At 46.6% G+C, this 27,668-nt stretch overlaps 1 protein-coding gene across 1 annotated transcript in view; it reads right to left on the minus strand.

Moving 5' to 3' along the window:
- The window catches only part of HADH (hydroxyacyl-CoA dehydrogenase), a 44,025-nt gene continuing 16,357 nt past the window's right edge, over positions 1-27,668 (minus strand). Inside the window, exons 2-8 of the mRNA XM_052641705.1 lie at positions 22,491-22,619; positions 20,144-20,301; positions 15,197-15,323; positions 11,955-12,044; positions 7,254-7,326; positions 1,752-1,868; positions 1-796 (exon numbers count right to left, since the gene is read on the minus strand). Coding sequence (XP_052497665.1) covers positions 678-796; positions 1,752-1,868; positions 7,254-7,326; positions 11,955-12,044; positions 15,197-15,323; positions 20,144-20,301; positions 22,491-22,619 — 813 coding nt within the window. The 3' untranslated portion in view covers positions 1-677. The remainder of the gene's footprint in view (positions 797-1,751; positions 1,869-7,253; positions 7,327-11,954; positions 12,045-15,196; positions 15,324-20,143; positions 20,302-22,490; positions 22,620-27,668) is intronic.

The following is a 27,668-nucleotide window of genomic DNA, read 5'->3' on the forward strand; positions in this document are numbered from 1 at the left end:
TTAAAAAAAACTGCATTTTATTAGAGTCAATTTGCAGCAATGATTTCTCATGGGAAAAAAAAAGAGAGACAGACAATAATCATTCAGATTTCAGATGTGAACAAAACATCTTCCTGCACTTGGAGATCTTCCCACTAATCCAGCAGCAACATCTCAATGATGAGTTGAATCAAGACATGATACCTGACATCATGCCCAAAGGAGGGTAAGGCTTGAGGCTGCAGGCAGTAGATAACCCAGTAAACGCAAGAGGCAGGTGCTGCCTCGCAGCCCTCCACAGACACAACAGTGTGTCAGTGGCTGCAGACTTTCCCGTGTGGTAACAATGGACACAGGATGCTCTCGTTACAAGTAAACGAATTCAGGTTCTGGTAACTGTCCATGAAAACAACAGGTTCAAAAGAAATGTCTGCTCCAAGGCACCAGGGTGTAAAGCTTTTTAGAAGATACGCAGAAATGAACAGACTAAAAAAGGGAAAGGGAATTAGTTTCTCAATGGAGAAATCTGCTATTACTCTAACTCTTGTAAATGATTACTTCAGATAGATTACAATCAAAACGTACATCGAACAGATTGTGCTGTGGCAGGAACATCTGACCAAAGACCATTCCCGCGGGCACTTGGGGAGCTGCTGGTATGTGCTTATGGGGCCTCGTCCTCCAGCCAGAGAAGCTGCTCACTTGTATTTGTAAAATCCTTCTCCAGACTTCTTGCCAAACTTTTTCTCTGCTACCAGCTTATCCAGGGATGGGCAGGGCTGAAACAGGGGGTTCTTTGAGTCCATTTCATGCCAACCTATTGAGAGAAGGAGAAAGAGCTTAGGATGAAGTGCTGGGTTTATCTTACATCTTGGCATTCCCAGGGTGAGCATGTTGGCCGGAGTTGCATGAGTGAGGCCCATGGGCCTCTCCCACGTCAGAGCAGGAACCCTTCTCCCCACGCTCTGCCTCCAGACTCGCAGAGGCAGAGGGAAGGCTGAACATGAGCCTCAAAGTAGGGCTGCACCACTGGGCCATGTCTCGCTTGAGGCCCAGCTCTCCCATGGCCCTTCTGTTCATCCAGTCCCTTCATGGAAATAGCTGATGCCAAAGGTGATCTGGTTAATCTGTTAATCTGGTGCCTGGACACCAGTGACACAGTGAAACGACTTCAGGCATGTTAAAAATCTGAAGTTGCTGCTACTGGTATTTTATATCCTCATAAAGTTCTTGCTTCCACTAGAACCTCCCCTTGCTCCTTCCTATAGGTATTCTTCGTACAGCTTGGTACTATGAGCTACATTCAACTTTAGTAGCCACTACAGTAAAATGAATACACATTTTAAAATGGTTCTGCATCTTGAATGCAGTGGTTACACAGATCAGCATACCTGACAGAATGACTGTGTACCAACGCCAATTTCCTGGCTCTGCTATTGTACTGCGGCTGCTATATGACATGCAACCCTGAGAGGAGACTAGGTAAAGGGGTGCACAGGCCCTGTCTGTGCTGTATTTCACTGAATGCGGGACTTGCTATGAATTTATAATTCTTTCAAAACAAAAGATGTTTTAAAAAGTTGCCTTATGAGACTAAGCAGCTACATTTTCCCTTCAGTCATGTTACTTGAATCTTTCAGCTGGCGGGACAGGACTTTGGAAGGTCTACCAAGGCTTCTTATCTATTTACATAGGCATTTAATTTAATTCACTGCTGAAAGAGACTACCTCAACTCAACTCAAGACAGACAACAGAGAATTCCAATTCTTACCATCCAGGATGAACTTCGTAGTATCCAGCCCAACATAATCGAGAAGCTCAAACGGACCCATGGGGTACCCGGCACCCAGCTTCATAGCCGTGTCGATGTCCTCCTTGGATGCTTCACCTAAGCAGCAGAGGGCAGCACTGAGCCACCACCACCCTTCCCATGGCCACCCTGTCAGTGCTTAGTCCCTGAATTACTAGTGTTCTACGTATCACGCACATTCAAGACAGTTCTGGAGTCAGGATTTCCGGCTTGGGTAAGATTTTTCTAAGAGGTCACAAGATTTTCAAAGCTACTACATGAAGCTACTCTGTGAGGTAAATTCTCAAGCACTACCATTCTGTTCGTGGAGAGAGAAGGCCCCAGAGGCTGGGAAACATTAGTTACTTTCTAATGGACTGGGATTCTCCTTCTCTGGAATAACTTACTAAAAATCCTTTGAAGCTACAGCATGTTTGTGATTGATAAAGGGACTTATTTTTAAAAAAGGAAACAATGAAGCTATATGTTTTTCTATGTACTGTATGTATGATTTTCTTTTTTACCTTTCTTGGTTTTGTAAATAATGAGTCATTCCTTTGAAATCCCATGCATATAAACTCTTCAGTCAAGATTATGTTTAAAAAAAAGCCCAAACCTGATTTAGAACTGCCACTCAAGTTTGAAAGTGTGTTGAGGAAACTAAGACAAGAACCAAAGTGCTTTTTCCGTGGAATATTATCCTTCACATAATGTCTGTGGACCAGAGGTCTTTGTAGAGAGCAACCTGTCCCCTTTCTCCAAAATCAGGAACACAACTAGCCTGTAACAAGTGTCTATGTAGAATTTTGTTCCAAAGCATAAAGAAATGGTCAGTTAAAACAAAGCTAAATTTAAAAAGTGATTAAAAAACTTAGAGAGGACGTCACAACCTAAATATTTCAGATATTTTAGGCATGAGGAACAAGAACTACTTAAACATGCATAAAGGTTCTATTTTTAAAAGCATATGAAGTACTAAAATAATGCCAAAGGATTTCAAGGTGGTTCAAGATGATTAAAATACCAACCAATTATTTCTCCTGGGTGACTTTATTGGTACTCCTCTGATTAGTCAACCAGAGGTTCCTGAGAATGATTTGAGTTTCAGGTCAGAAGAGAGCAGAAATGATCACACAGACATTAGCCTTATCAGGCAGCCTCACTCTTTCATTCAACTTCTGTTTAATATCTGTTATGTATCAGGCACCAGAGACCTGGAGTGAAACAAGACAAGCACTGCAGTGTTCATAATCTAATGGGAGGATTCAGATGTGCAAACCAAAACTTTCATCTAACAAGTGCTGAAGATTCAGGAAGATTCACATGGCTATGTGGGCAAAGATGGAGAGGTTTACTCACAATGCTATGACTTCACCAAAACCACCACCCAGGCAGGGTCCTGATGGTCCTGAAGAGAATCCCCAGGGAAGAGCGGGCAGGGAAGGGCATTCCAGGCAGCAAGAACAGCAGGTGCAAAGCAGGAATGAGAAAGCACATGGCAGCTGATAAGAGTCTGCTGAGAGGATTTCATTAGGCTCCCAGGCTTCTGCGGTGCAGAGGCCAAGTGCTGAAGCAAGCCTAGCATGCTCCTGAGGCTTGCTCCTGCTGCTCCTTGCACTGGGATCCTGTCAACATCTGCAGACCTCTGCTCAGGTGTCAGAGCATCAGACTCCCCTCCTCTCTGCACACAACCTAAGAACTATCAGGACTCCAGGCCAGGACTCCTGCCACCCCCTAGACTGCATATTTACCTTTCTCAAGGATTACTGGTCATAACCTGACATGTTATCTATTGGTTCACTCGCTATAGGCTGTCTCCCCTTATTAGAATATCAGCTTCCCGTGGGTAGAAATCTCACAGCATAATGGTTCCAACTTACCTTAAAGCCATTTAATCAAATCAATATTCAGGAGAGACAATAAACCCTAGAGTCAAGACTGTTATCCTAGATTCAGAGACTCACTTGACTATTTCTAAAAAATAATATGAAGACATAGCACATCATGGGAAAAAAGTCTGAACAGTTTTACAAAGTCAGCACAATTCTAAAAACTCTGTTCTGAGTAAGAGAGTAAAAGGCGGGGGGCGGGGGAAGAGAGAGAAATATATAATAGAGACTAGAATGCCAAGTGGGAGTTAAACATGGTATCATGCTATAGATCATGGATTCCTAATCTTTGGTCAAGCACTTAAAACCTGATACCTTCTCCAAAGAAAATGTGCATACACACGAAATTCTGCATCAACCTTAGAGGGTTGAAAGCCGCCCGCCCCCCCCCCCCCCCCCCCCATCCCCTAAATCTCAACAACAAAGAAGAGCATCCTCAGTGAACTCCAGCTCTTCTACAGGCCTGGGAACTGCAGACCTGCCAGGAATAAGCTTCTTCTGCTGACTCATCAGCACCACCTACCAACCATTCTTGGCAAAACAACAAACCATGGTCACGGGCAACAGGATCAGAATCAGCGCAGCCACCATTCCTTTATCCATCAACAGCTACCTAAAGCCTGGCTTACACACACACTTTGGAAGTATGAAGATGAGGACCCAAACACTGAAAACGGAGCACAGCAGGAGAAGAAAGATGTGTGCCACGCAGCAGGCACGTGCCCTGAAGCAGAAGCAAAGCACAGAGTTAGGACAACGACAAAGATTACATCCAGCTCGGAGCGAGCACTGGGGACGGCCCAGTGGGGCCTTGAGAGAAGGTGGGAGTAAGGTGTGAGGCGAGACAAGACAGCAGAGGGTGAGGAGAAAGGCGGCTCCCTGGCAAGGACACTTATCCGGTAGGCTCCGACGGAACCACTGAACGTGTCCCGAGCACGGCAGGGACACTCTGAGCAGGATGTCACACGGTGACTGGGGAACAGGCTCGTGACACTCCCAGGCGTCACCCAAGAAAAGCTAACCATGCAGCGCAGCACGCTGCCAGAGCTGACTCTGACCTGTCAGTGGCGTCCGATAGCAGGTGCTGTCTGCTGCAGCCACCAGCCTGCTCAGGTCTACAGAGAGGGCCCTGGCCCCAGGGACGAGATTATTGTGGGAATGCCGACAGCACCAGGCGTGAAGACAGAGGCTGCAAGGCACTGGGGAGGAAGGCCTGACCCGGAAGCAAGGAGGCTCACGGCCGGTGAGCATGGGGAGGGGCAGCGGCGTGCCCGAGACCCCACGGACGGTTGGCAGAGGCACTGCTAAGGGCCTGTGGACTCTGAAAGCTGTTCAGCTGTCCAGGAGGCCCGAGTGGACAGTGATGGAGCGGATTCTCTGCTCTAACACCCCACACATCCTTCCGATGACCCCCTACCGCTCAAAGCAGCACTCCACCCCCCTGTCTCAGAGGCATGCTCACCTCAGGTATATCAAGTATTTGTTATGTGCCCCAAAGTCACAATGAAACCCTACTGCCTAAATACAGTGGTGTAACGAGGTGGGACCTTGTAGGGATTGGAAGAGTCACGGGGCTGGAGCTCGCAGAGCTCCTCCCAGAGTCACAGGAGAGCTGGCTTCCTCGCTCCGCTCTCTGCCATGTGAGGACACGAGAAGTCAGTGGTCTGCAGCCAGAGGAGGGCTCTCACCAGACACTTGATCGTGCTGGCATCCTAGACTTGGACTACTGTCTCCAGAAACGTGAGAAATAAACTGTGGTCATTTATATGCCAGCCAGTCTATATCGCTGTTTTTTTTAAGAGCACATAAGCTGACCAAAATAATGTCATACAGAGAAGTTCTCCACCATGAGTTTGGAAAGGGGTGGGCTAAGCTGCCTTCATGGTCCAACTCTGCTGCCGTGCAGAAACGGAATGCACTGTCCCCTCACCCTTCTGGACAACACAATATTGAGAGCAGTTTAGAAAAGACACAAGGTAAGTGTGAATCCCTTGTTGCCTGAGGAGCCACACTAAAGGCAGGCTGACTGGCAGAGGGAGATGAGATGACAGGTGGGGAGTCAAGTGACAAATGAACAGACATGGCAGGTGAAGGAGGATAATCCAAAACACTTTCAGATTTCAAAGTAGAATGGAGGTAGCTCAGTCGGTCACTCCAAGCAGGGGAATGCAGATGGGATGGCAGGCGGGCATGTGAGCACGCTTGCCGCTGGCAGAACCCTGAGGTGGCAGAAGGGACACAGTAAGAAGCCTGAGGCTGAGGAGTCCAGACCCCAGTGTGGCTTTCCAGGAAATAGCACCCACCCACTCATAATACTCAGCACCTTCAGGACACTGAAGCAGCACCAAGGGCAAAGTAAGAGCACTTCCCCTGTGGGGTCAGATCCCCTGCCCAATTTCATCTCCCAGGTGGCTAGTGATGCTGAAGGTCAAAGGCACTCCATCTGTACAGAAAAGGACCACTGCTGATGGGAGGAAAGCGGAAGACAAAAAAGTGACTTTCAACTTACAGCCAGACATGCAGTTCAGGTGAAAATATATCAAAACTGACAGTATGTGTCAGTGAGAAGAACACCATTAAGAGGTGGATCACCCATATGCTATATTCTAAAACATTACATTACCAAGAAAACCCCTGTCTTTCAAAGTAGGGCAAAACGCTTCATGCTGTCTTTGAGGTGTAATTAGATGTATTTGTTGATAGAGAAACACAGAAGTGTTGGTTTGATCTAGAAGCAAGAGCGAGGCAAATGCCTCCATAGAACACAGAGAAAAGTTTTAATATTTAAAGCAGATTTTGAGGAAGCAAATATGCTTTCATCTCTCTGGAAGAGCTGGTATAAATGTTTTGTTTCAAAAATGACATTCTCAGGAGCAAGCATTTGTGAATGAAGTAACTGAAAACAATTACAGTTGCTTTTCATTCAGTCCTATTAAGGCCTATTTGCCTTTGAAGCAGAGATGAAACAATTACCTTTCCATAAATGCCTTAGGGAAGGTAGGCAGGAAGATACATGACATTTTCTAACCTTGGATCATGTCCCAAGTCTATTTCTACAACAGGGAAAATCATTCTTTGCCAATCTACCAGTATTGAAGAAAAACCATTTTAGACCATTCTTAAGGTTAAAAAAAAAAATGCATCATAACATCATTCAGTAAGGACGGACACCACTGTCAGAAACATTCCTTGTCACATTACTATCTTGTTACTAATTTCCCATCTCCTGTCACAATTTTACAACCTTAGGGAATTTTAAAGGTTCCCTAGCCCAGTGATTTTTATATTGCTGTCATCGTTTTAAGCAATAAACCTCTTAGCCAGAGACCCAGGATATAAACCCACGTTGGCCTATGACTGCTCTGGCTGAGACTGTAGCTGGAGGTGGCTGAGTGGGAAGTCCCCAAAGTCACCCCAGAAGCCTCCAAGGGAATCGAGGGGGTCCTGGGAACACAGTGACAAAGGCACCGGGCTCAGGGTGAGGCTGATTCACAGGAGTCCGCCAACAGAAGCTCCTCCCCTGCTCCACAGGGCCCAGCCCTTCCCACAGGAGCCCTACAGGCCTGCTGCTCCTGGCCCGGGCGGGGACAGCTACCTCGCTCACACAGCCTGACTGCTTCCATGAGGTACGGCACCAGAAGACGGTTCACGATAAACCCAGGCGTGTCCTGTCAGAGCAGAGAGAAAAACAGACAACAAGTGAATTTCTGTGAACTTTATCTTTACGTAAAGTCACCAGCTCACTCCTTCTCACCCTGGATTATCACACACATTTATCAAGCTATACATTTTCAGTGTTTCAAAGCGCCAAGACAGCCTCGCTTCTATGCCACATGACAATTTAACCAACTATTACAGTAACCAGAAGCCCCTACTGCACGGGTCCTGAGAGGAGTAAAGGCAGAGCCAGGGGTTCACTAGAAAGAGCACAGCTGTGGGAGTGGGCAGATCTGGGCTCAGGTTCGAACACTCTTTGACCTTGCATCATTCTGAAACTCAGTTTCATCATCTGTGAAATGGGAGCAGTAATTTCTACCTCACTAGTTGTGAAGATAAATGAAAGCACATACAATGCTGCGCATAGAGCATTATTATGCTCCCCTCAAACAGCAGACCCTTTACTCCTCTCCTCTCCTGCATTTCTTAATGAGTCTAGAAAAATCACACTCCCTCCTGAACGCACCTCAGGAACGCAACTTCCCAGCTGTTGAGGATTTCCTCAGGCTCTTTCCTATGTGCACTCCGGCGCTGGGCACAGGACTCTGGAGCTGGGGACAGGGCCCGGGACAAACTAGCAGGTCCCAACAGACCGAGGGCCTCTCCCAGCTCACCGACCGAGACTCCTCCCCGGAAGACCCCTTTCTTGTTTCCCTCCTCACTCCAACACTTATCCGTCTCTCCTGGAGGGATGGCGGGAATGCGGATTCTGTCTGCTGAGCTCTCCTGGGAGCCTGTGGGGCAGGCTCGCTTGGCAACTTTTCGGTGGTTTTTAATGGGAAGTTGATTTCCACTAGGTAAACAGAGTCCCCCTCTTTTAACAGAAGGCTGTGACCCTCCCTCAGGAAAAAACCCTCACCCTGGCCCTGGCTGTGAGTCCCGTTTCAAGCACACACTGGGCACTCCATAAACATCTGAACAGAGGTGCCCAGGCTCCTGTGTCACTCTACTCACCTGCCTGCATACTGCAGCCACAGGGCCGTTCCTCCTTTCACGCTGGACCACCTGAGACCACCCCTAACCTACCTCCCAGGACACAGAGATGCACAAAAGAGCTATCTGCCTAACCAAGACTATATTCATATATTATGCTGATTTATTAATAATAACCAGGGCAAACCTGTTTTTTAACTTCAAAAAGTTTACTGCAGAAATTCAGGACAAGGTAGGGTACCTGACTACAGGAGGCCACACCATACACAAGGTTAGAAATCAGAAAGTAGCCTGGGAAAAATATTTTCTCCAATATATGGAGTGTTCATATTCTGTTACAAGGCTGCTCTGGTGGCTCAGTGATAGAGAATCTGCCTGCCAATGCAGGAGACATGGGTTCAGTCCCTGGGTTGGAAGATCCCCTGGAGAAGGAAACAGCAGCCCACTCCAGTATTCCTGCCTAGGAAACCCCATGGACAGAGAAACCTTGTAGGCTACAGTCCACGGGGTTGCAAAATAGTCAGACACAGCTTAGTGCCTAAACAACAAAAAATCGAAGAAACATTCAGTAAAACAAAATAGCACGTTATCAGTAAGGTTACTGGCAAGGGGCTTTTTCCCCATTATGATATTCAATGCTGTTGAAGATACAGAGATACTCTCATAACACTGGAATGTAAAGAGACGCGGCCTTATGATAAAGCAATTTAACTTCACGTACTCATACACCTTACATTTTTCATATACCTTTACTTATTTGTTAAACACACTTTATTTACTGTACTTATTGTAGAGCAGGAATTGTTTGTCCTAAGAACTTTACAAATAGTCATTCACTTATCCCTCACAGTAACCCTGTGAGGTAAGTTCTATTGTTGCCTCTGTGTGAGGGAGAGGATACCGAGGCACAGGGAGGTGACGAGACACGCCCAAGGTTACACGTCCAGTAAGGGCCAAAGCCAGGATGTGAGCCCAGGCAGGCTGCTTTGCCTGTGAAGTCTTCCTATGAAGAAAGATACAGTTTAGGCACACTGATGGCATTCTTCTCTGTTGAGTGTTACTAAGCTACAATCCTGGAGGCCAAATCCACGTCTATGTGTGAATCAAGTTTCAGCGGAGCAGACGCACATCGCTCCTTGCAGGTATGGCCCATGCTGCTTTCCTGTTACAGAGCCCAGCAGTCGCAGCAGAGTTTGCACACCCTAGAACACTACTATCTGGCCCCTGACAGGAAAGTCTGCTGACGTTTGTTCTATGTGATTTCCTCTAGTATCTGGATGCCACACCAAGGGCCTGAATAACTGACCCTGAGAGCGAGTCAGGGTCTAAAAGTCTCCCTGAATGCCCAAGGTAGCACCTAAAAGAAGAGTCCTGCAATGACGTAGCAAGACCAATTTCATGAGACCACAGTTCCCAGACCTGCCCCTGCCATGGCTATCCCGACGGAAACATGGATCATCGCTCTCATGAATTAATGACTTTGCTGCTAAAGACCACCCCTGGCTCGTTCCTGTGCTCTCACTTCACATCTAGCTTTTCATCTTCTGCACACTCATGTCTTTTCTCACACAATGGCTACTTTTTGCCACAAACAAAGCAAAAACTGGTAACAAAGTACAACCATACCCTCTGGTTATTAATGTGATATATATTTTTTTAATCCAGAAGATTTAAAACCATAAAACTAAGCCAACAAAAAATGAGTGTTAAAAAATGAGATTCCCTAATATAACACTGCTAAGTCACATCAGTCGTGTCCGACTCTGTGTGACCCCATAGACGGCAGCCCACCAGGCTCCCATCCCTGGGATTCTCCAGGCGAGAACACTGGAGTGGGTTGCCATTTCTTTCTCCAATGCATGAAAGTGAAGAGTGAAAGTGAAGTCGCTCAGTCGTGTCTGACTCTTCATGACCCCATGGACTGCAGCCCACCAGGCTCCTCCACCCATGGGATTTTCCAGGCAAGAGTACTGGAGTGGGTTGCCATTGCCTTCTCCTAATATAACACTACAGTCCTGGAATTCAGGGGACTGGCCTATTTAAGTCTGCTCTCTTTGGCTACTGGGGTCCATGTTGACAGATGACTTATTCAGATGATTCATAAACAACTGGAGTTTTCATGGATTAATTCAATACTGTGAGTTCAAACTTGAGACTATTTTGGAAAGTAAAAGTATGCTATGAGAAGAACCACAATGATATTTAAAAGATTACAGTCAACTAGCTATTCCACACCTGGGTATATACCTGAAAAAACCAAAAACACTAATTCAAAAAGATATGTGCGCCCCACTGTTCATTGCCAAGAAATGAAAACAACCCAAGTGCCCATCAACAGACAACTGGCTTAAGGAGACATGGCATATATACAATGGAATACTACTCAGCCATAGAAAAAAGAATGAAATCCTGCCATCTGCAGCAACAGGGATGGACCTGGAGACTATTGTGCTAAGTAAAATAAGTCAGACAGAGAAAGACAACTCCTGTACATCACTTACATGTGGAATCTAAAAAATACAACAAACTAACGAACAGAACAAAAGAGCAGACTCACAGACATAGAGACCAAATTAGCTGAACTGCAAGGAGATCCAACCAGCCCATCCTAAAGGAGATCAGCCCTGGGTGTTCACTGGAAGGAATGATGCTGAAGCTGAAACTCCACTACTTTGGCCACCTCATGCGAAGAGCTGACTCATTGGAAAAGACTCTGATGCTGGGAGGGATTGGGGGCAGGAGGAGAAGGGGACGACAGAGGATGAGATGGCTGGATGGCATCACTGACTCAATGGACATGAGTCTGGGTGAACTCTGGGAGTTGGTGATGGACAGGGAGGCCTGGCGTGCTGCGATTCATGGGGTCGCAAAGAGTCTGAACTGAACTGATGGGGTGGGGGTGGGGTATGGACAATATAGGGGTGAGAGTGGGAGATACAAACTGACAGATGTTAAGACAGGTCAAGGATGTATTATTTTACAACATGGGGAATACAGCCAATATTTTGTAATAATTGTAAATGCAAAGTAACCTTTAAAAATTACATAAAAAAATAAAAACTTTAAAAGTGTAAAAAAATTAAATTATGGTCAAAAAGATAAATGACATATTTACAAATAACTGGGCTTTCCGGTGGCTCAGTCAATAAAGAATCCGCCTGCAATGCAGGAGACCGCCTGAAAAGTAGGAGACACAACCCCCTCCAGTATTCTTGCCTGGGAAGTCCCATGGACGGAGGAGCCTGGCAGACCACAGCTCATGGAATCACAAGGGTCGGACACGACAGTGACTAAACCACCAACCACCACAGAAATCTGTAAGGGCACCTTGGGACACAGTCGTCCTTACAGAAACACTACCAAGTCATGCAGAAGTGCCACTCCTAAACTTGGGGGAAACTAAACAAGAACCACAGCAAATGCAGAGACTGAAGGTAATCGGAGCAAAGCAGGTGAGAGCACCAGGGATAATCTTACGTACAGTCACCAGGACTCCTTGCTAGATGCAGCTTGCCCTTTACAGCCTGCAGGGCGACCTGCCGGAAGAGCTCTCCTCTCCCACATCAGCCTACAGCAGAAGAATCCCTCCTGGCGTAAGTCAGAGTCCCAGAAAAATCACCCCTTCCCCGGGCCACCCATACACTACCTTGCAAGCAACAGGATGCTTCCCCAGGGCTCTGCTGAAGTCTACCAGAGATTCAAACGTCTTCTGGCTGGTCATTGGTGTTTTAATGACCTGGAAATGCAAAGCAGAGAAGAATTATAACCATAAAATCAGCAAACAATTTCAATAGAACAGTTCAAGGAAACATTGAGAAAAAACGGCCACACAGGTGACAAAAATTTTAGTTTCATAAAAGAAGGATCTCAAGCCAGAAACAAAATATCCACTTCAAGACACTGGACTATCACAGAACACACAAAATCAAGGCTAAAAAAACTGATATAAATGTGTGCACATGTGTGTAGGAAGTTTTACAGACTTTGTCACTGAGACTTGGGTTCAAACCCCAATCACACCACTTACCAGCTCTGTGACTCTGGGAATGTTTCTAGAAATTGAAATAACATTGAAATCACTCTACCTACCCTCAAGGAGCTGAGGTGAGGATGGAATTAGATTAGGAAGTAAAGCATTAAAGGCAGCTCCGAGGAAATGCTCAGTAAATGCTGGCTCTTTTTAGGGTTTTACTCGCCACTGGTAATGAGTTCCGGGAAGTAACTGGAAGTCTACTAGAGTACAATGCTTGCCTTTAACACACTCTGCATGAAGACGTACCTTCTCTTAGTCCAAAGATGAACAGAAGGAGCCCCAGGAAAACTGAGTGATGCGCCCAGGCCACCAAGCTCCTGTGGACTCTGAGGGGGCCCTGTAACCCCCTATTACTCCACCCTCTCCCACACAGATGCCCCAAAGGCCAACAGCTTCCTCTGCCTCAGAACAGGCTCATCCCAGAGGGAGGCCTTCATACCCAGCAAACGCACGCCTATGGCTGGGGCGTGCCACCTGCCCGAACCCCGGGAAGGCCTAGGCCACCCCCCGACCCTCTCTGTGAGGTGCACGGCAAGAGCACGCCTGCTGCCCCGCTCACAGTGGGCTGCAGGGCTCGACAGGGGTCGGCACCGGGCACACCTGGCAGTCAGCTCACAGGAAAGAGCTCGCCTGTCAGGAATTAGATTTCAGCAAATGAAGAGACCAGATGAATTTATATAAGTTAAATATATAATTTAAATGCCAGTTAAAGGATTTCAATGAGAGTCAAAGCCAACAGGCTTGGCTTCTACAGCAGACCCTTTATGTAAGCTCAGGTGAGTCAAATCAACCCCTGGTGCCTCACCTTTCACATAGGAAATAGGGATGACGATATCTGACACATCCTCTCTCTTCTAAGAGGGCTGTGTGGGGTAATGAGATAGTGTCTGTGCAGGATGGAAAGCGCTATATAAATGAAGGGACTCATCAGCATTATCATTCATGCTTTAATGTGGTCACAGCTTGGGATGTGCTGGTATGCTATGGCACGAAGGGAAGCTAATGAGGGAAAACAGACAAAAGGCGCCATTAAGAGGGGGTTGAGGATGGCATGATACTGCTCTGCAGGCACCACAAATCAAACAGCAACCTGAGGATTATTCAAGAGGAAGCGGAAACATCACCTCCATCAGGACCAAATAGACTGGGCTGTGACAAGGGCTGCGAGTCAGGGAGTTTTAAAAATAATTTGGTGACTTAAAGGAGTCAACAGTGAAGAGTTTTGTTTTGTTTTTAACAGGACGAATGCATATTTATTCACTCATCCAACAGACAACGTGCTGCAGATATTCTGTTCTGACACAGGGTCTGAACAATTACACATATACACATCTGAATGTGCCCAGTCCCAGGTAAAGGAAAGGAGCCACTCAGCTTACAGTCCATTTTGGTGTTTACCACCAGGGACATACACTCGAATGCTCAAGTTAAAGAATGAAAGGTGCATAAAGAAGAGCAATTTTAGAAAACATTTTCTAGAAAATGTTAACATTTGTCAAACATTAACTGTTAATAATCAATGTACCCTATTTCCAAAGACACATATGGACATTATCAGGTAAATGCAGTTGAAAACAGTGTTAGAGTTGGAATATGTCCTTATCTTCAAAACATGTACGTACATGATATAGTGACGGAAAACGTGGAAAATTGCATTTCACTCCCTCGCTCTTTCCTGCACTAGGAAAAACGCCTTCTTCTATTCCCTGTGCCCCTTTAGTCCCTCAGCTTCTTCAAACACAGCCTTAGAGACTGGCAGTAAATTAGAAGAAGCCAAGAAGCAGTGATAGCGGAAGAGAGAACTCCTATCCTAGGATGGTTCAGAGTAGGCCCTGGAAGAAAACTGTCAGGAAATTTAGTCATCCTTAAACTAGATGCCAATGCTTACAGAGGGGAGGGGCTGAGCATCAGGAGGTGGCAGAAACAAGGGGACGCCGGAGGGAAGGGGGCCTGGAGAAGGCAGCAGTGGAAGACCACATCTCCACTCTCCCCCAGGGAGCCCTGGCTAGTCTCCGGAGGTCTGCCTGGATCCTCAGCCCCCACACTTCACACGGCAGTAACTCTTCAACCTCAGTACAAATGCTATTTAACAGAAGCTGCTCCTCAGACCCTGTAATTAGCCCCCCTATAAAAGGCAAGTTGCCGCATTTCAGTGCAAATTATCTACTGTGACTCCACCTCCCTTGTACCTGAGTCTCGAGTAAGCAAGCGGTGGCAGCAGCCCAACAGCCCTCCCTGGCCACCTCCCTCCACCTTCCGGGGCTGAGGTCAGGAGGTTCAAGGCTATGAGGAGCCACTTTATAGCTCTGGTCACAACACAGAGGAGCTGTGCCTCCTGTGGGACAGTACAAAGGCCCTGTCACTGGAGCTGACACCAGTGTGACCCACCAACAGTGGACAGTGTAATACAGCAGCTCCGGGAGGACACCAGGCTTCTAATAAAATTCCCCATCCAGCCTGGACAAGACATCATGAATGTGTGTGGTTCTCCCCTCCGTGGGCTCATCAAGCCAGTGGTCTTCAGTACCACCTTCCCAATCTGATGTTTCTCTCTGCACTGCTCATCAGCTTACAAACAGTAAGTGATATTCCACACAGGTAACAGCCCTCCTGTACACCACTGGTCGAAAGAGAGGTCTGCAGAGAAATAAAGCCCAGGGGCCTTCCTAGATATTAGGTACTGTTTCTTCCTTTGGCTCTGAAAGGAGACTGGCTAGAGAAACCCAAGCACAAGCACAACCAACCTCCCACTAAAATCCGTGGAGTGCAACCCCCGGGGGCAGGGCAGGTGCCACTCAGAAGCAGGGCTGAGAGCAGGCAGAGCAAGCCCGCGTGCACAAGCAGACCCCACTGACCTCCACAAGCTTCATCAAAGGCACTGGGTTGAAGAAATGGAGCCCAGCGAATCGGTCTTGTCTGGTGGTGGAATTGGCTAGGCTTGTGATCTGCAAAGAGGAAGTGTTGCTGGCAAAGATTGTGTGTCTGTGGAGAGAAAGACATTGGAGTGTTGGAATGAGTCCCATCTTTGGAAACAGTCAGGGAAAAGACACAACTTCATTAACATTAGGCTGAAATCAAGTGACCTGCTTCATTTAAATTCTGAAATTTTAAATTAAAAAGTTACTTGCTCCAAAAGTCTGCTTAGTCTTTGCTAATCCTTCCTCAATTTTAGGCAACAAAATTTCTCCTGGCTACTTGCATTATTTAGTTTACATGGCACGTGAAGAACATAAGGGGGCAATAACGTCAGTCACAAGATGAAACTGCACGTGAGCAAACACTGAGGAAAGACAGGATGCATCACAGACACTCAAAATAAACAAAAACCTGTGAAGAAACACCTGACTCCTCTGTGAGAAACATCTGACATGAACGAAAACCATCTCCCCTCAAATGAAAAGCTTTACTTTCCCACTGATTGGGAATTAAAATGAAAACAGAAGGAAGCCAACATGGTCCAAAAGAAGTTTTAAGGTCACACTGGTAGGTTTGGGGAAGGAAGGATACATGTGGACACATGATAAACACAGTTCAACGCATTCTCATTGTAGTGAAAGTGTCAGTCACTTGGTCGTGTCCAACTCTTTGCAACCCTGTAGAATGCAGCCCACCAGGCTCCTCTGTCCATGGGATTCTCCAGGCAAGAATACTGGAGTGGGTTTCCACTCCAACCATTTCCTTCTCCAGGGGATCTTCCCGACCCAGGGATCAAACCCAGGTCTCCTGAATTACAGGAAGAGTTTTTACCATCTGAGCCACCAGGGAAGCCCTATTCTTATTATAAAATCTCCTTAAAAAGCAGTACCATCTTCTTTTGTGTATATAAGATATTGTTAATTTTAAAAACTCCATACTGATTTCAACAAAATTTAATTTTTAAAGACCTCAGTAAAGTGGGGTGCCAAAGGCATGACAGGCAAATCTTTAGAGATGGGCACGACTTATCAGCTTTCTTACAGCACCACCTTGTGGGTAAATATACACGAAATGGCCCAACTCTACTAATAACAACCACCACAAGGGCTTGGCCACAGCACAGGAAGGGCAGTGGTCCCTTACGAAGATTAGGGTGTTCCTGCTTGCCCAAAAGGCAGTACTGTAATCTGTCTGAAATCAGGAGCGAGTGGGAGGGGAGAAGAAGGGAAGGGAGAAGAAACCAGTAATCTGGGAAGAGCAGAGAAGAGTGAGGTGAAAGCAGCTGGTGTGCTGGTGGTGTACACTGGTACAGCCATGCGATGGAATACTACTCAGCCACTAAAAAAGGAGAAAATCATGCCATCTGCAGCTACGTGGATGGACCTAGAGATTATCACACTGAGTGAAGTCAGTCAAAGACAACCATCACGTGGCATCACTTCCATGTGGAACCTAAGCTAGACGCAAATGAACTAATCTATGAAACTAACAGAATCATGGACAGAGAGCGCAGACCAGTGGTTGTCAAGGGGCAGGGGTTTGGGAGAGGGACAGAATGGGAGCTTGGGGTTAGAGATGTGAGATTCTATACAGAGGATGGATAAACAGCACGGTGCCACGGTACAGCACAGAGCACTATACTTAGTACCCTAGGATAAACCATACTGGAAGAGAATGCATGTGTAACTGAGTCACTGAGCTGTACAGCAGAAATCAAACACTGTAAATGAACTACGCTGCTGCTTCTTAGTTGCTTCAGTCATGCCAACTGTGCAACCCTATGGAATGCCAGGCTCCTATGCCCATGGGGATGCTCCTGGCAAGAATACTAGAGTGTGTTGCCATGCCCTCTTCCAGGGGATCTTCCCAACCCAGGGATCAAACCCGGGTCTTCTGCAATGCAGGCAGATTCTTTACCACTGAGCTGGTACACTTCAATTTTAAAACACTGGCCAATTTCATGAGTAGGATTCCACTGTATGTATGTATCACATCTTCCTTATCCTTTCCTCTGTCAATGGATATTCAGGTTGCTTCCATGTCTTGGCTATTGTAAATAGTGCTGCAATGAACACTGAGGTGCATGTATCTTTTGAATTATGGTTTGCTCCAGATATATGCCCAGGAGTGGAATTGCTGGATCATATGGTAGCTCTATTTTTAGTTATTTAAGGAACCTCCAAACTGTTCTAGAATTCTCCTGCCAATGTAGGAGAAACAGGAGATGGGGGTTCGATTCCTGGGTTGAGATGATCCCCTGGAGGAGGAAATGGCAACACACTCCAGCATGCTTGCTGGGAGAATCCCATGGACAGAGGAGCCTGGTGGCTACAGCCCATGGGGCTGCAAAAAGTCAGACACGACTGAAGGGACAGAGCATGTGTACTGTTCTCCATAGTGGCTATACCTGTTTACATTCCTAGAACAGCGCAAGAGGGTTCCCTCTTCTCCACATTCTCTCCAGCACTGACTGTGCAGATTTTTTGACGATGGCCATTCTGACTAGTGATACCTCACTGTAGTTTTAATTTGCATTTCTCTAATAATTAGTGATGCTGAGCAGCTTTTCATGCGCCTTTTGGCCATGTGTATCTTTTTCTGAGAAACGTCTGTTTAGATCTTTTGCCTATTTTCTCACTGGGTTGAATGGTTTTTTGATATTGGGCTTCATGAGTTGTCGTCCCTCGTAGCTCAGTCGGTAAAGAATCTTCCTGCAGTATAGGAGACCTGGGTTCGATCCCTGGGTCGGGAAGATCCCCTGGAGAAGGAAATGGCAACCCACTCCAGTATCCTTGCCTGGAAAATCTCCTGGACAGAACAGGAGCCTGGTGGGCTGCAGTCCATGGGGTCGCAAAGAGTCGGGCATGACTGAGCGACTAACACTTACTTACTTCATGAGCTGTCTGTATACTTTGGATGGCCAACATTTCACAGGGCTTCCCTGGTGGCTCAGATGGTAAAGAACCTGCCTGCAATGCAGGAGATCTGAGTTTGATCCCGGGATCAGGAAAATCCCCTAGAGAAGGAAATGGCAACCCACTCCAGTATCCTTGCCTGGAAAATCTCCTGGACACAGCAGGAGCCTGGTGGGCTGCAGTCCATGGGGTCACAAAGTGTTGGACACGATAACATCTTATGGAAGTACTTTTTCCTCATTCTGAGGGTTGTCTTTTCATTTTGTTTATGCTTTCCTTTGCAATGCAAAACATTTTACATTTAATTAGGTCCTGTTTGTTTATTTTTGTTTTTATTTTCATTACTCTAGGAGGTGGGTCAAAAAAGATCTTGCTGTGATTTATAGATCAACAGAATAGGACAGAAAGCCCAGAGAAAAACCTATGCACCAACGGTCACTTAATTTATGACCGAGGAGGCAAAAATATACAGTGGAGAAAAGACAGTCTCTTCAATAAGTGGTGCTGGGGAAACTGGATAGCTACATGTAAAAGAATAAAATTAGAACGCTGTATGCAAAAATAAACTAAAAATGGATTAAAGACCTAAATGTAAGGCCAGATACAATAAAACTCTTAGAGGAAAACAGGGGCATAACACTCTCCTACATAAACAGCACTTCACTTTTAAAGCACAGAACAGTGGCCTTTCTCAACAACTTCCAAGTTGGCCAATTTAAAGGCCAGGCAAAGGGGCTTCTCCTTAAAAAAAAAAAAAAAAAAAAAAAAAAAAAAAACCTTTTTAGCCAACATTCCTAACCAAGACAGTCTGGTTTCTGTCACATGGTGTGACAGCCCCTAAGAGAAGTGAAGTTGCTCAGTCATGTGTGACTCTTTGTGATCCCATGGACTGTAGTCCTACCAGGCTCCTCCATCTGAGGAATTTTCCAGGCAAGGGACTGGAGCGGGTTGCCGTTTCCTTCTCCAGGGGATCTTCCCAACCCAGGGATCGAACCCAGGTCTCCTGCATTACAGGTAGACGCTTTACCCTCTGAGCCACCAGGGAAGCCTGTAAAATACGTGAGCATGCTGATCAGCTGAATGACGCACAGGGGACAGAAAGACAGGCCTCTCCTCTTTGTCAGGGTCACCAGACCACACTGCCCTAAGGGCTGTCAGGCCAGCAAGTATCTCTCTTTAGCCACTGCTCGCTGGTGGCTGCCTAAGAATTCCTGTTGTCACATAATCTTAATCTTTGAGTCCCAATCAAGACGGGTGATGCCTCTCCAAGCAAACCACAAGATGAGCATGAATGAACACGTCAGGGGTCAACATCGCCAGGAGCCACAGGCAGAACTAGCGCTGCACACGTGCGTGGCTCGCTGATGCCACACAGACAGTCCTGAGCCAGGGGCCCTGCGTCTGACCTGCACGAGGCTAGCTCTCCTCGCCCACCCTTTGCCAGGAAGCTGGGTAACAACTCTGTGCTCCTTAAAGGACCCCAATTGTTTTGACTTAACTCACAGAAGGCTCAAAGCAGGACGACCCTGGAAAACCATGGGAACAGAAGGCATTCCCTTCAATTACATTATCTGTTGGTTTCATCCAAAAGAGGGGACACACCAAATTGCTCTGAGGTTGCTTAGCAGACGTCTAGGGACGTGACCGAGTGCCTCCACCCTCTGGCCTGGGAGGGGCCATGACGCAGACGCTGCAAGAGACCAAGACCTGCCCCTGGACGGACCCTTCAATTCACGTAGGAAAAACTCTACCCTCCTCTGGGGACAAGGACCAGATTCAGGGCAGCCCACACCTCAGGAAGCAAACTGGGGGTGGAGGATGGAGAACAAAGGAAACAGTGTTGGCTCTTCTGGAAACAGCTATAGAGTAATAAAAGAAGTCTTAGTGTCAGGAGACTCCTTCCCAGGAGGAAAGCCCAAGCGCCAGGAAGGGAGCCCCCAGCACCAACGAGGTCTCCCAGAGATCACGTACTCGGCGGCAAACTTGTCCAGCCTCTTGAACAGCTCGTTCTTCACCTGCAGATTCTCTACGATGGCCTCCACCACCAAGTCTGTGCTGTGCACCACGGACGCTGCATCCGTGCTGGTGGATATGCTGCTCAGGGTCTTCGCCACAAACTCATCAGCACCCTAATGCCGCGGGGGAAGGAGAAGAGAATGGTCACTGGGCTCGCTGGAAAATGCTTGATGCGCTGCAGAGCGGGGAGCAGGAGGGCGAGGACAGGACAGGACACCCCAAGCAACCTGAACGTGCTCTGGAATCCTGAGAAATAAACTCTCTACGTCTCTTCTTAGGGTAGATGGCATCTCAATGTGCTTCTGGACCCTAGGGCAAGAATCAGCCTGTAAACAATCCCAAGTGCTGGTCAGCACACTGTGGTGTGTCAGGCATAACCCTTAGCCGGCTCTGCTCAGGTTACTGCTTGTTCACAGCATTGGTATTGGCCTGTTCTATCTGCTCCATGTCAACAAACAGCTGTGTACTGTTCCACGACAGCACAGGCTTGAAGCCTGTGATCTGTCTTCCAGAAAAGGGTAAAAGTGGCTCTCAGCCCCACCCACGAGTCTGAGAGGTGGTGCTGACTATTCCCCTCCAGCAGGAGGCAGGGAAGAGCTGCCAGACTCAGCAGTTGTTTATCAACTAATAATCACCCATCATGTGCAGGCAACTGGTGGTTCAAGAGCACATGCCAGACACAGCCTCTGCCCTAGAAGAGCGTACAGTCCTGTCTTTTCCTCATTTGTACCTGCAGGTTTCCACAAACAGATCTCAATCAGGGCAAAGACAGGTGGTCCCCTTATTAGCTGCCATTTTACTTCAAGATATAATTTGCCCATGAGGATTCAAAGCAGTCCAGCAAAGGCATCCAAAATCATCAAGGAATAAACAATTCTCAGAGCTGTTCAAATGGTATGTGGCAGCCTGGGTGGCAGGGGAGTTTAGGGGAAAGTAGATACATGTATATGTGTGGTGGAGTCCCTTTGCTGGCCACCACAAACTATCACAACATTGTTAATCGGCTATATTCCAATATAAGATAAAAAGTTTAAAAAAACTATCAGAGCTGATGAATAGAAACGTCATGCAAGATGATAGCTGATTTTAAATTTCTTTTGGCTGCATTTTAACACATGAAAACAGGTAAAACTTAGTTTTATTTAAGCCTAAGATATCTAAGCTACTATCATTCCAACATGTAGTCAATATAGAGATGTCTTGTGTTCTTTCTCTACTCAGTCTTTGAAATCTGATGTCTGTTTTACAATGCACCTCAGTTTGGACTAGCCACAGTTAAAGTGCTCAGCAGCCACTCGTAGCCAGTGGCGACTGTCCTTATCAGCGGAGAGCTAGATGAATACAGTTTATGTCAACTCAGCAAGCGGAAGCTGACCCTTCAAGCATGTCCCTGGCAGAGGTGGGAAACGCCAGGAGACCAGACTCCTGAGGAGTGACCGGTCAGGAGCGAAGCATCTTGAGAACAGATGCCACCTTTTTACCCTCAAGGTGGGGCCCAGAGCCTCGGCCCAAAGAGGGACAACTGGCAGAAGTGTGCACAGTAAACAAGTAAGAATGCAGGTTATTTGGATCCAACCACTCTGTCCTTGCTTCCCCTCGGCCTTCTTCAATCCCACCTGACCAGACTCTTGTCATAACATGCTCCTCTCTATCGCGACCAGTGAGGAGAGTTTAACCTGCTGTGATACATACTGCTCAGATTTCTTTAGGGAGAACATAAAATGATCTCCTCTCCTGCTCCTCTGATTTTTAAAAGGTGACTAGATTTTAAGAAGATGCAAACCCAAATCACAATGAGATACCACTTCATACCTCCTATGATGGCTGTTACAAAAATAACACTAATAATTGTAGGCCAGGATGTGGAGAAATTGGAACCTCTGTACGTTACTTGTAGGCATGTAAAATGGTCCAGCCATTGAGGAAGACAGTTGGGTGGCTCCCCGGCAAAGCTAAACCTAGGATTGCTATATGCCCCAGTGACTGCACTGCTAGGTATATACGTGAAAGAAGTGAAAAGAGGGACTTGAACAGACAGCACACTCACGGTCACTACAGCACCATTCACAATAGTGAAAAGGCGAAAAGAACCAATAGTACGGCTATTTACTTCTCCTGCTCTGTTATCAGTCCCCGTGGACTATTCAGTGATTATGTTATTATACTGGCCTAAAGTTAGGCCTGTTTTATTGGCCTCAAGTTTCAATTCAAACATTTAAAAAGCAAGCAAAGGCCAGAACCCCCTCACAAATGTGAAGTGGTCAGAGAACCGGTCTTGAAGATAATGATGACAAGAAATCACCTTGGGGTTTTCTGCAAACTTCTTCTTGGCCACTTTCCGAAGACTTTCCTCAATTCCCTTTCTAGATTTTGCCAGGATGTCCTCTGTTTGGTCCACCAACACTACTGTGTGGCCAGTTGCTGCAGCAACCTAGAAAAAAACAAATTAAAAAAAAAGGCAAGAAAACATAAAATTTAAAAAAAATTAGTAGATAGGAATTCTCTGTGGTCCAGTGGTTAGGACTCGGCACTCTCACAGCTAGGGCCTGGGTTCAGTTCCTAGTTGGGGAACGAAGATCCTGCAAGCTGCTCAGCGCAGCCAAAACGAACAAATAAAACCCAAGAGAGTTTCATATTCTACATGAACTCTAGCACTATTCTACTCAAAATACCACATAAACATGATAATAAGTCAACAGTAATTAAACACACACACTTCTTCTCAGGCACTGCTTTAAATCCTTAACATAGATGACAACAATTCTCAAAACAACCTTACAAGAAGATCCAGAGATGGGCCCACAGTCACACAACAGGTGTCTGGAAACGGGCATGTGGAGAGGGCTCGTGCTCCACGCACCTAAACTGTCGGCACAATGTGGCGCACACTCACACCTGCTTTCCTTCCCAGTGTCTGAAATCCTGGCACTGGCCAGGCAGAGGGTACCTGTGTGGCCAGCCCCAATAAAAATTCTTGGCTCTGCGTCTCTAAGGAGCACCCCTGGTAGACATCTCACAGGACCTGTCGTAACTTGCTGCTGGAGGAATTAAGTGTGTCCTGTGCGGCATCAGCAGGAGAGGACTCAAGAAGCTGGCCCCTGGTTTCCTCCAGACCGTGGCCCATGTGACTTTCCCCTTTGCTGATTCTGTTCCGTGCCCTTTTGCTGTAATAAATTATAGCCATGATGATGACTATATGCCGGTCCTGGGCTTCCCTGGTGGCTCAGATGTTAAGGAATCTGTCTGCAATGTGGGAGACCCTGTGTTAGGAAGATTCCCTGGAGAAGAAAATGGCAACCCACTCTAGCATTCTGGAGAATTCCATGGACAGAGGAGCCTGGGAGGCGACAGTCCATGGGGTCACAAACAGGCAGACAGGACTGAGCAACTAACACTGAGAGAGGTGAGATGAGAAAGTCACGAAATCTGGAGCAGGGGGGCGAATTTGGTGGGGAACCCTAACACAGAAAATAAGAAAACAGATCTCAGATTTCAGATGCATCTAATGATGAAACTGAACTGCTCAGAGAGAGGCACCCCTGAGGAGCAACAGCTGAAGGGAGGTATGATGACTACCGGTGGGGTACTTTGTCCAAAAGGGGGCAAGCAGAGGTGCTGGCTCGGGGACCTTCCATTTTTGTCTCAGCTCCTCCGTGTGGCAGTCCCTCTGGAATAACACAACTGATTTTCACCTTCCTCTTAACCTCTGACCTAGCTCATCCTTTGAACAGGACAAACGGGATTCCTCAGATTCCTCCCTGCCCAGTCCCAGTAGCTCTCCCTCACTTCCACTTCTAGCATCACTCAGCCTTTTTTTGCCCTCAGGGCTTGGGGAGGAAAATTCAAGCACCTTTGGAATCAGAGAAAAAGCTGAAGGCAACAGAAACAAAGAAAGACAGCAGAGGTACTTCGCTGGTGGTTCAGCGGCTAGGACTCTGTGCTTCCACTGCAGGAGGCATATGTTCGTACCCAGGTTCAGGAACTAAGATCTCAGAAGCTGCAGCGAGTGGCCAAAGAAATAAAAAGAGAAAGTTAAAGCAGTGTCCTTTTGTTTTGAAACTTTAAAATCCTACTGAGAAAACACGGGAGGAAAAAAAACACTCAACAATACAAAGCTCCGTATGTCAGATGTCAAAGAAAATAAAAGCCGCACGGTGAAGAACTCCATCAGGAATCAGGTCTCAGAAGGCTGGGTACACCTTCTGTACCCAGAAGGAGGAGTACACCTGGAAGATGCCATTCTCCCAAAGAGTAAGGCATTAGCCTTAAAGAGGTGGAGGGGAGCCAGTGAGGGAGGGGGGATCGCGCCATCTCCCTAGAAAGCCACGTGCAGAGTTACTGTAATCGTGTGTGACTGTGACAGTCACAGGGCATCTTTGGTTATGTTGCAGATAAGCTATAACGCCATCCCCTTAAGATTACCTTTTTAAAAAACTGCAAACAGAACTAATCCAAGAGATGAAGCAACCCTCAAAACTTCAAGTGAACCAAGACAGACTTACAAGAACACTAAAATTCAACTGGGAAAATACGTGGCCAAGAAGTATTTTCAGCCTAAATGAGGACTTATCCAAAGTCCTCTGATAAACAAGCCCAGCTCCCCCACCCCCACTCCCGCCCATAAGGAGACACTGGGCAATTCAGTCATTGCTTTTCTTCATCCCGCGTCTGCATGGGCACCCTGCAGATGGTACAGTATGCAGACACCAACCAAAACCAGCTACTAAATCAAAGCCCTCTAGGCAATGTTCTAGAAGAACAAACAAACTGCACATGTCAAATGATCCATGTCAAAGCTACTGTGTGTACAAAATGTCTGTTTACTTTCCCATATCAACCAGAATATACAGGAGTGCAAGGAGGGGCCAAGTCTCACAAAGGTAGCAGACAGACCTTCCCAGTGTGTCACTGATCACATCCTCACTCTGCAAAACGTCCCTCAGCCCCACAGCGCCTCACTGGTCTTTACAGAGGCTGCTCTTGTAGGAACTTAGCTTAACTGTTTTCCCTAACTCACTTGCCTCAAACATTTTCTACAATTTTGGGATCTTCAAAATGCCTAGACTAGTATTTCTGGTCTAGTGAGAAAGCAATAATTGTATACTCTAAATGGTTATCTCTTTAAATACTTTCTACTTCAGCTTTCCTTATCTTGGTTTACTCATAAAGCTTCAATAAAATACAAAGGAAATTTTATGGTATTGCTATTCCATAGGCAGAAAAAGATATTCTAGTTTAAACTCAAAGTAGACATGGCTAGTGGGGAATTTCCTGGCAGTCCAGCAGTTAGGATTTTGGGCAGATTTCACGGCCATGGCCTTTGTTCAAACCCTAGTCAGGGAACAGAGATCTCACAGGCTGCATGACATGGCCAAACAAACTACAACAACAACAACAACACCCTACCCAAAGGGGACACAATGAAGACTGAATGGAGAAAATATAGGTGAAAAGATACACTTAAATTCTTGAAATATTATCAATTTTATGATGAAGTTCTTGGTTGCATAGCAATAACCTACCATTTCAGCACAACTTCAAGTAATTTCAATGAAAGCAGTATTTTCATTCTACCCACCTGTAGACAGCAACTCAATCCAACCTAAAGAACTTCCCTTAGAATCATTTGTTTGCAGACATACCCGAGAGCCACAAGGTTGGCAGCATCTTGAGGGTAACTTCCTGTCCTATTCATCTTCACAAACCCAGTGCCTGGTCCATGGTGGTGAGAGGGTAACAGGCAGGAAGACCAAGGGTCTCCAAACAGAGGAAACAGGCTGTAAGTGTCAGACATTTTTTTTCCTCTCTTAAGCGGTAGGAGGAAACAAACAAGTGTTAGATTTTTTTCCCCTTCTCTACACAAATTTAAAAAGAGGTTTCTTTTAAAATTCTGTGTTGTCATGACAACACATGGTTCCACCTGCACTTAACTTTTCTCAAGCCTTGAGCTAACCAAAGCGTTTTTCCTATGGAAATATTTGTCTTCAGCTACATTAATGAACTATGTATCTATATTGCCTAACGGCCCCAGACAACTCACCTTGTGCCAGTGTTATGCCAAAATGCATGTTGTGGGTGAGGGGCTTGGTGCCAGTCTCTGAGTTGTGAGACGTTTCCTTTCTCCAATTAGCAGACTGCTGCTGCTGCTGCTGCTGCTGCTGCTAAGTCGCTTTAGTCTCAGTTGTGTCCGACTCCTAGCGACCCCATGGACTGCAGCCTACCAGGCTCCCCCGTCCGTGGGATTCTCCAGGCAAGAGTACTGGAGTGGGTTGCCATTGCCTTCTCTAGCAGACTGCTAGTAGCTATATAACATCCGGCTAAAGACTGGCAGGGGGGCACTTTTTCTGCCCCCTTCTGGTGTCTATGTCAGAAGCTTTCTCTATCTCTTTTATACTTTAATAAACTTTATTACACAGAAGCTCTGAGCAATCAAGCCTCGTCACTGGCCCCAGATAGAATTCTTCTCCTCCAGAGGCCAAGAATCCCAGCGTCTTTCATGGCTCAACAACAACCTTTCAGTGGGCACTCAATGCATATTTGCTGAAAAGTAAATGAACAAACCAACCACAGGTAGCCCACTGCCTGGTATGTATCAGATACCTGACAACATTTCCACGGGATGAGTCCAATGTTCTGATTTTATTCATCTCCTCCAAGTGGGGCTGGTGTTCCTCCCTACTGTTGTGGGCTATCAAGACAGAGTGAGGATGCAGGCAGCCTGTCGCTTGTCCCCATGCAATCCATGTCAGACCTGAAAGGTGCATGACTGCCTCCCAGACTGGCTCAATAAGCAGATGCAACCTTAAGCATGGCCAGTAGTTAGATCTTCGCTCATAGCTTCGGCTACATGCTGGTATGAAGGCTAAAGCCAGAAAAAACATAACAAGAAGTGCTGTGTTTTTCTTGGAAGCCAAGTAATTGTACTGGGATACACAAACAATCTGGACAGGGGAAAGTCTTCAAATAGTTTGGGTGAAAAAAATGCAGATGATTACAGAACGCTTTACACCAAATGACCAAGGGCCACACAAAAACTTTGGCTTCTCTGAGGTGAGCACTCTTGCCCCACCACCCCAACACCTGAGCTCCCCTGGGGTAGCAGCATGCTGGGCACAGCTCTGCATTCATTCCCGTCACTACTGCTGCCTCCTCCCGACTCAACCACCATGCAGGGCCTGTTCCAGGCCCCGGGATAAGGTGATGAACAAAACAAATCCCCTGCTCTCAGAGAGCTTTCACTCCTCATAAATTATCCTATTTGGTCTTTATAATTATCCTATTTGGTCTTTATCCTATTTGGTCTTTATAATTATCCTATTTAGCCTTTGGGGGAGGCACTGTAACAGTAAGCGAACAAAGCCTGGACGTGAGGGGCTTTGAAGCTAGGCCTGCCTGTATCCCGAGCTCACATGCTGGCTGTTGACCCTGCACGGCATGGCTGGGTCCGAGGGGAGCAGTCTGAAACAGCTCTGAACTGGGC

This window comes from Budorcas taxicolor, chromosome 6 (assembly GCF_023091745.1).
Source record: "Budorcas taxicolor isolate Tak-1 chromosome 6, Takin1.1, whole genome shotgun sequence".
In the NCBI taxonomy this organism is placed as follows: domain Eukaryota; kingdom Metazoa; phylum Chordata; class Mammalia; order Artiodactyla; family Bovidae; genus Budorcas; species Budorcas taxicolor.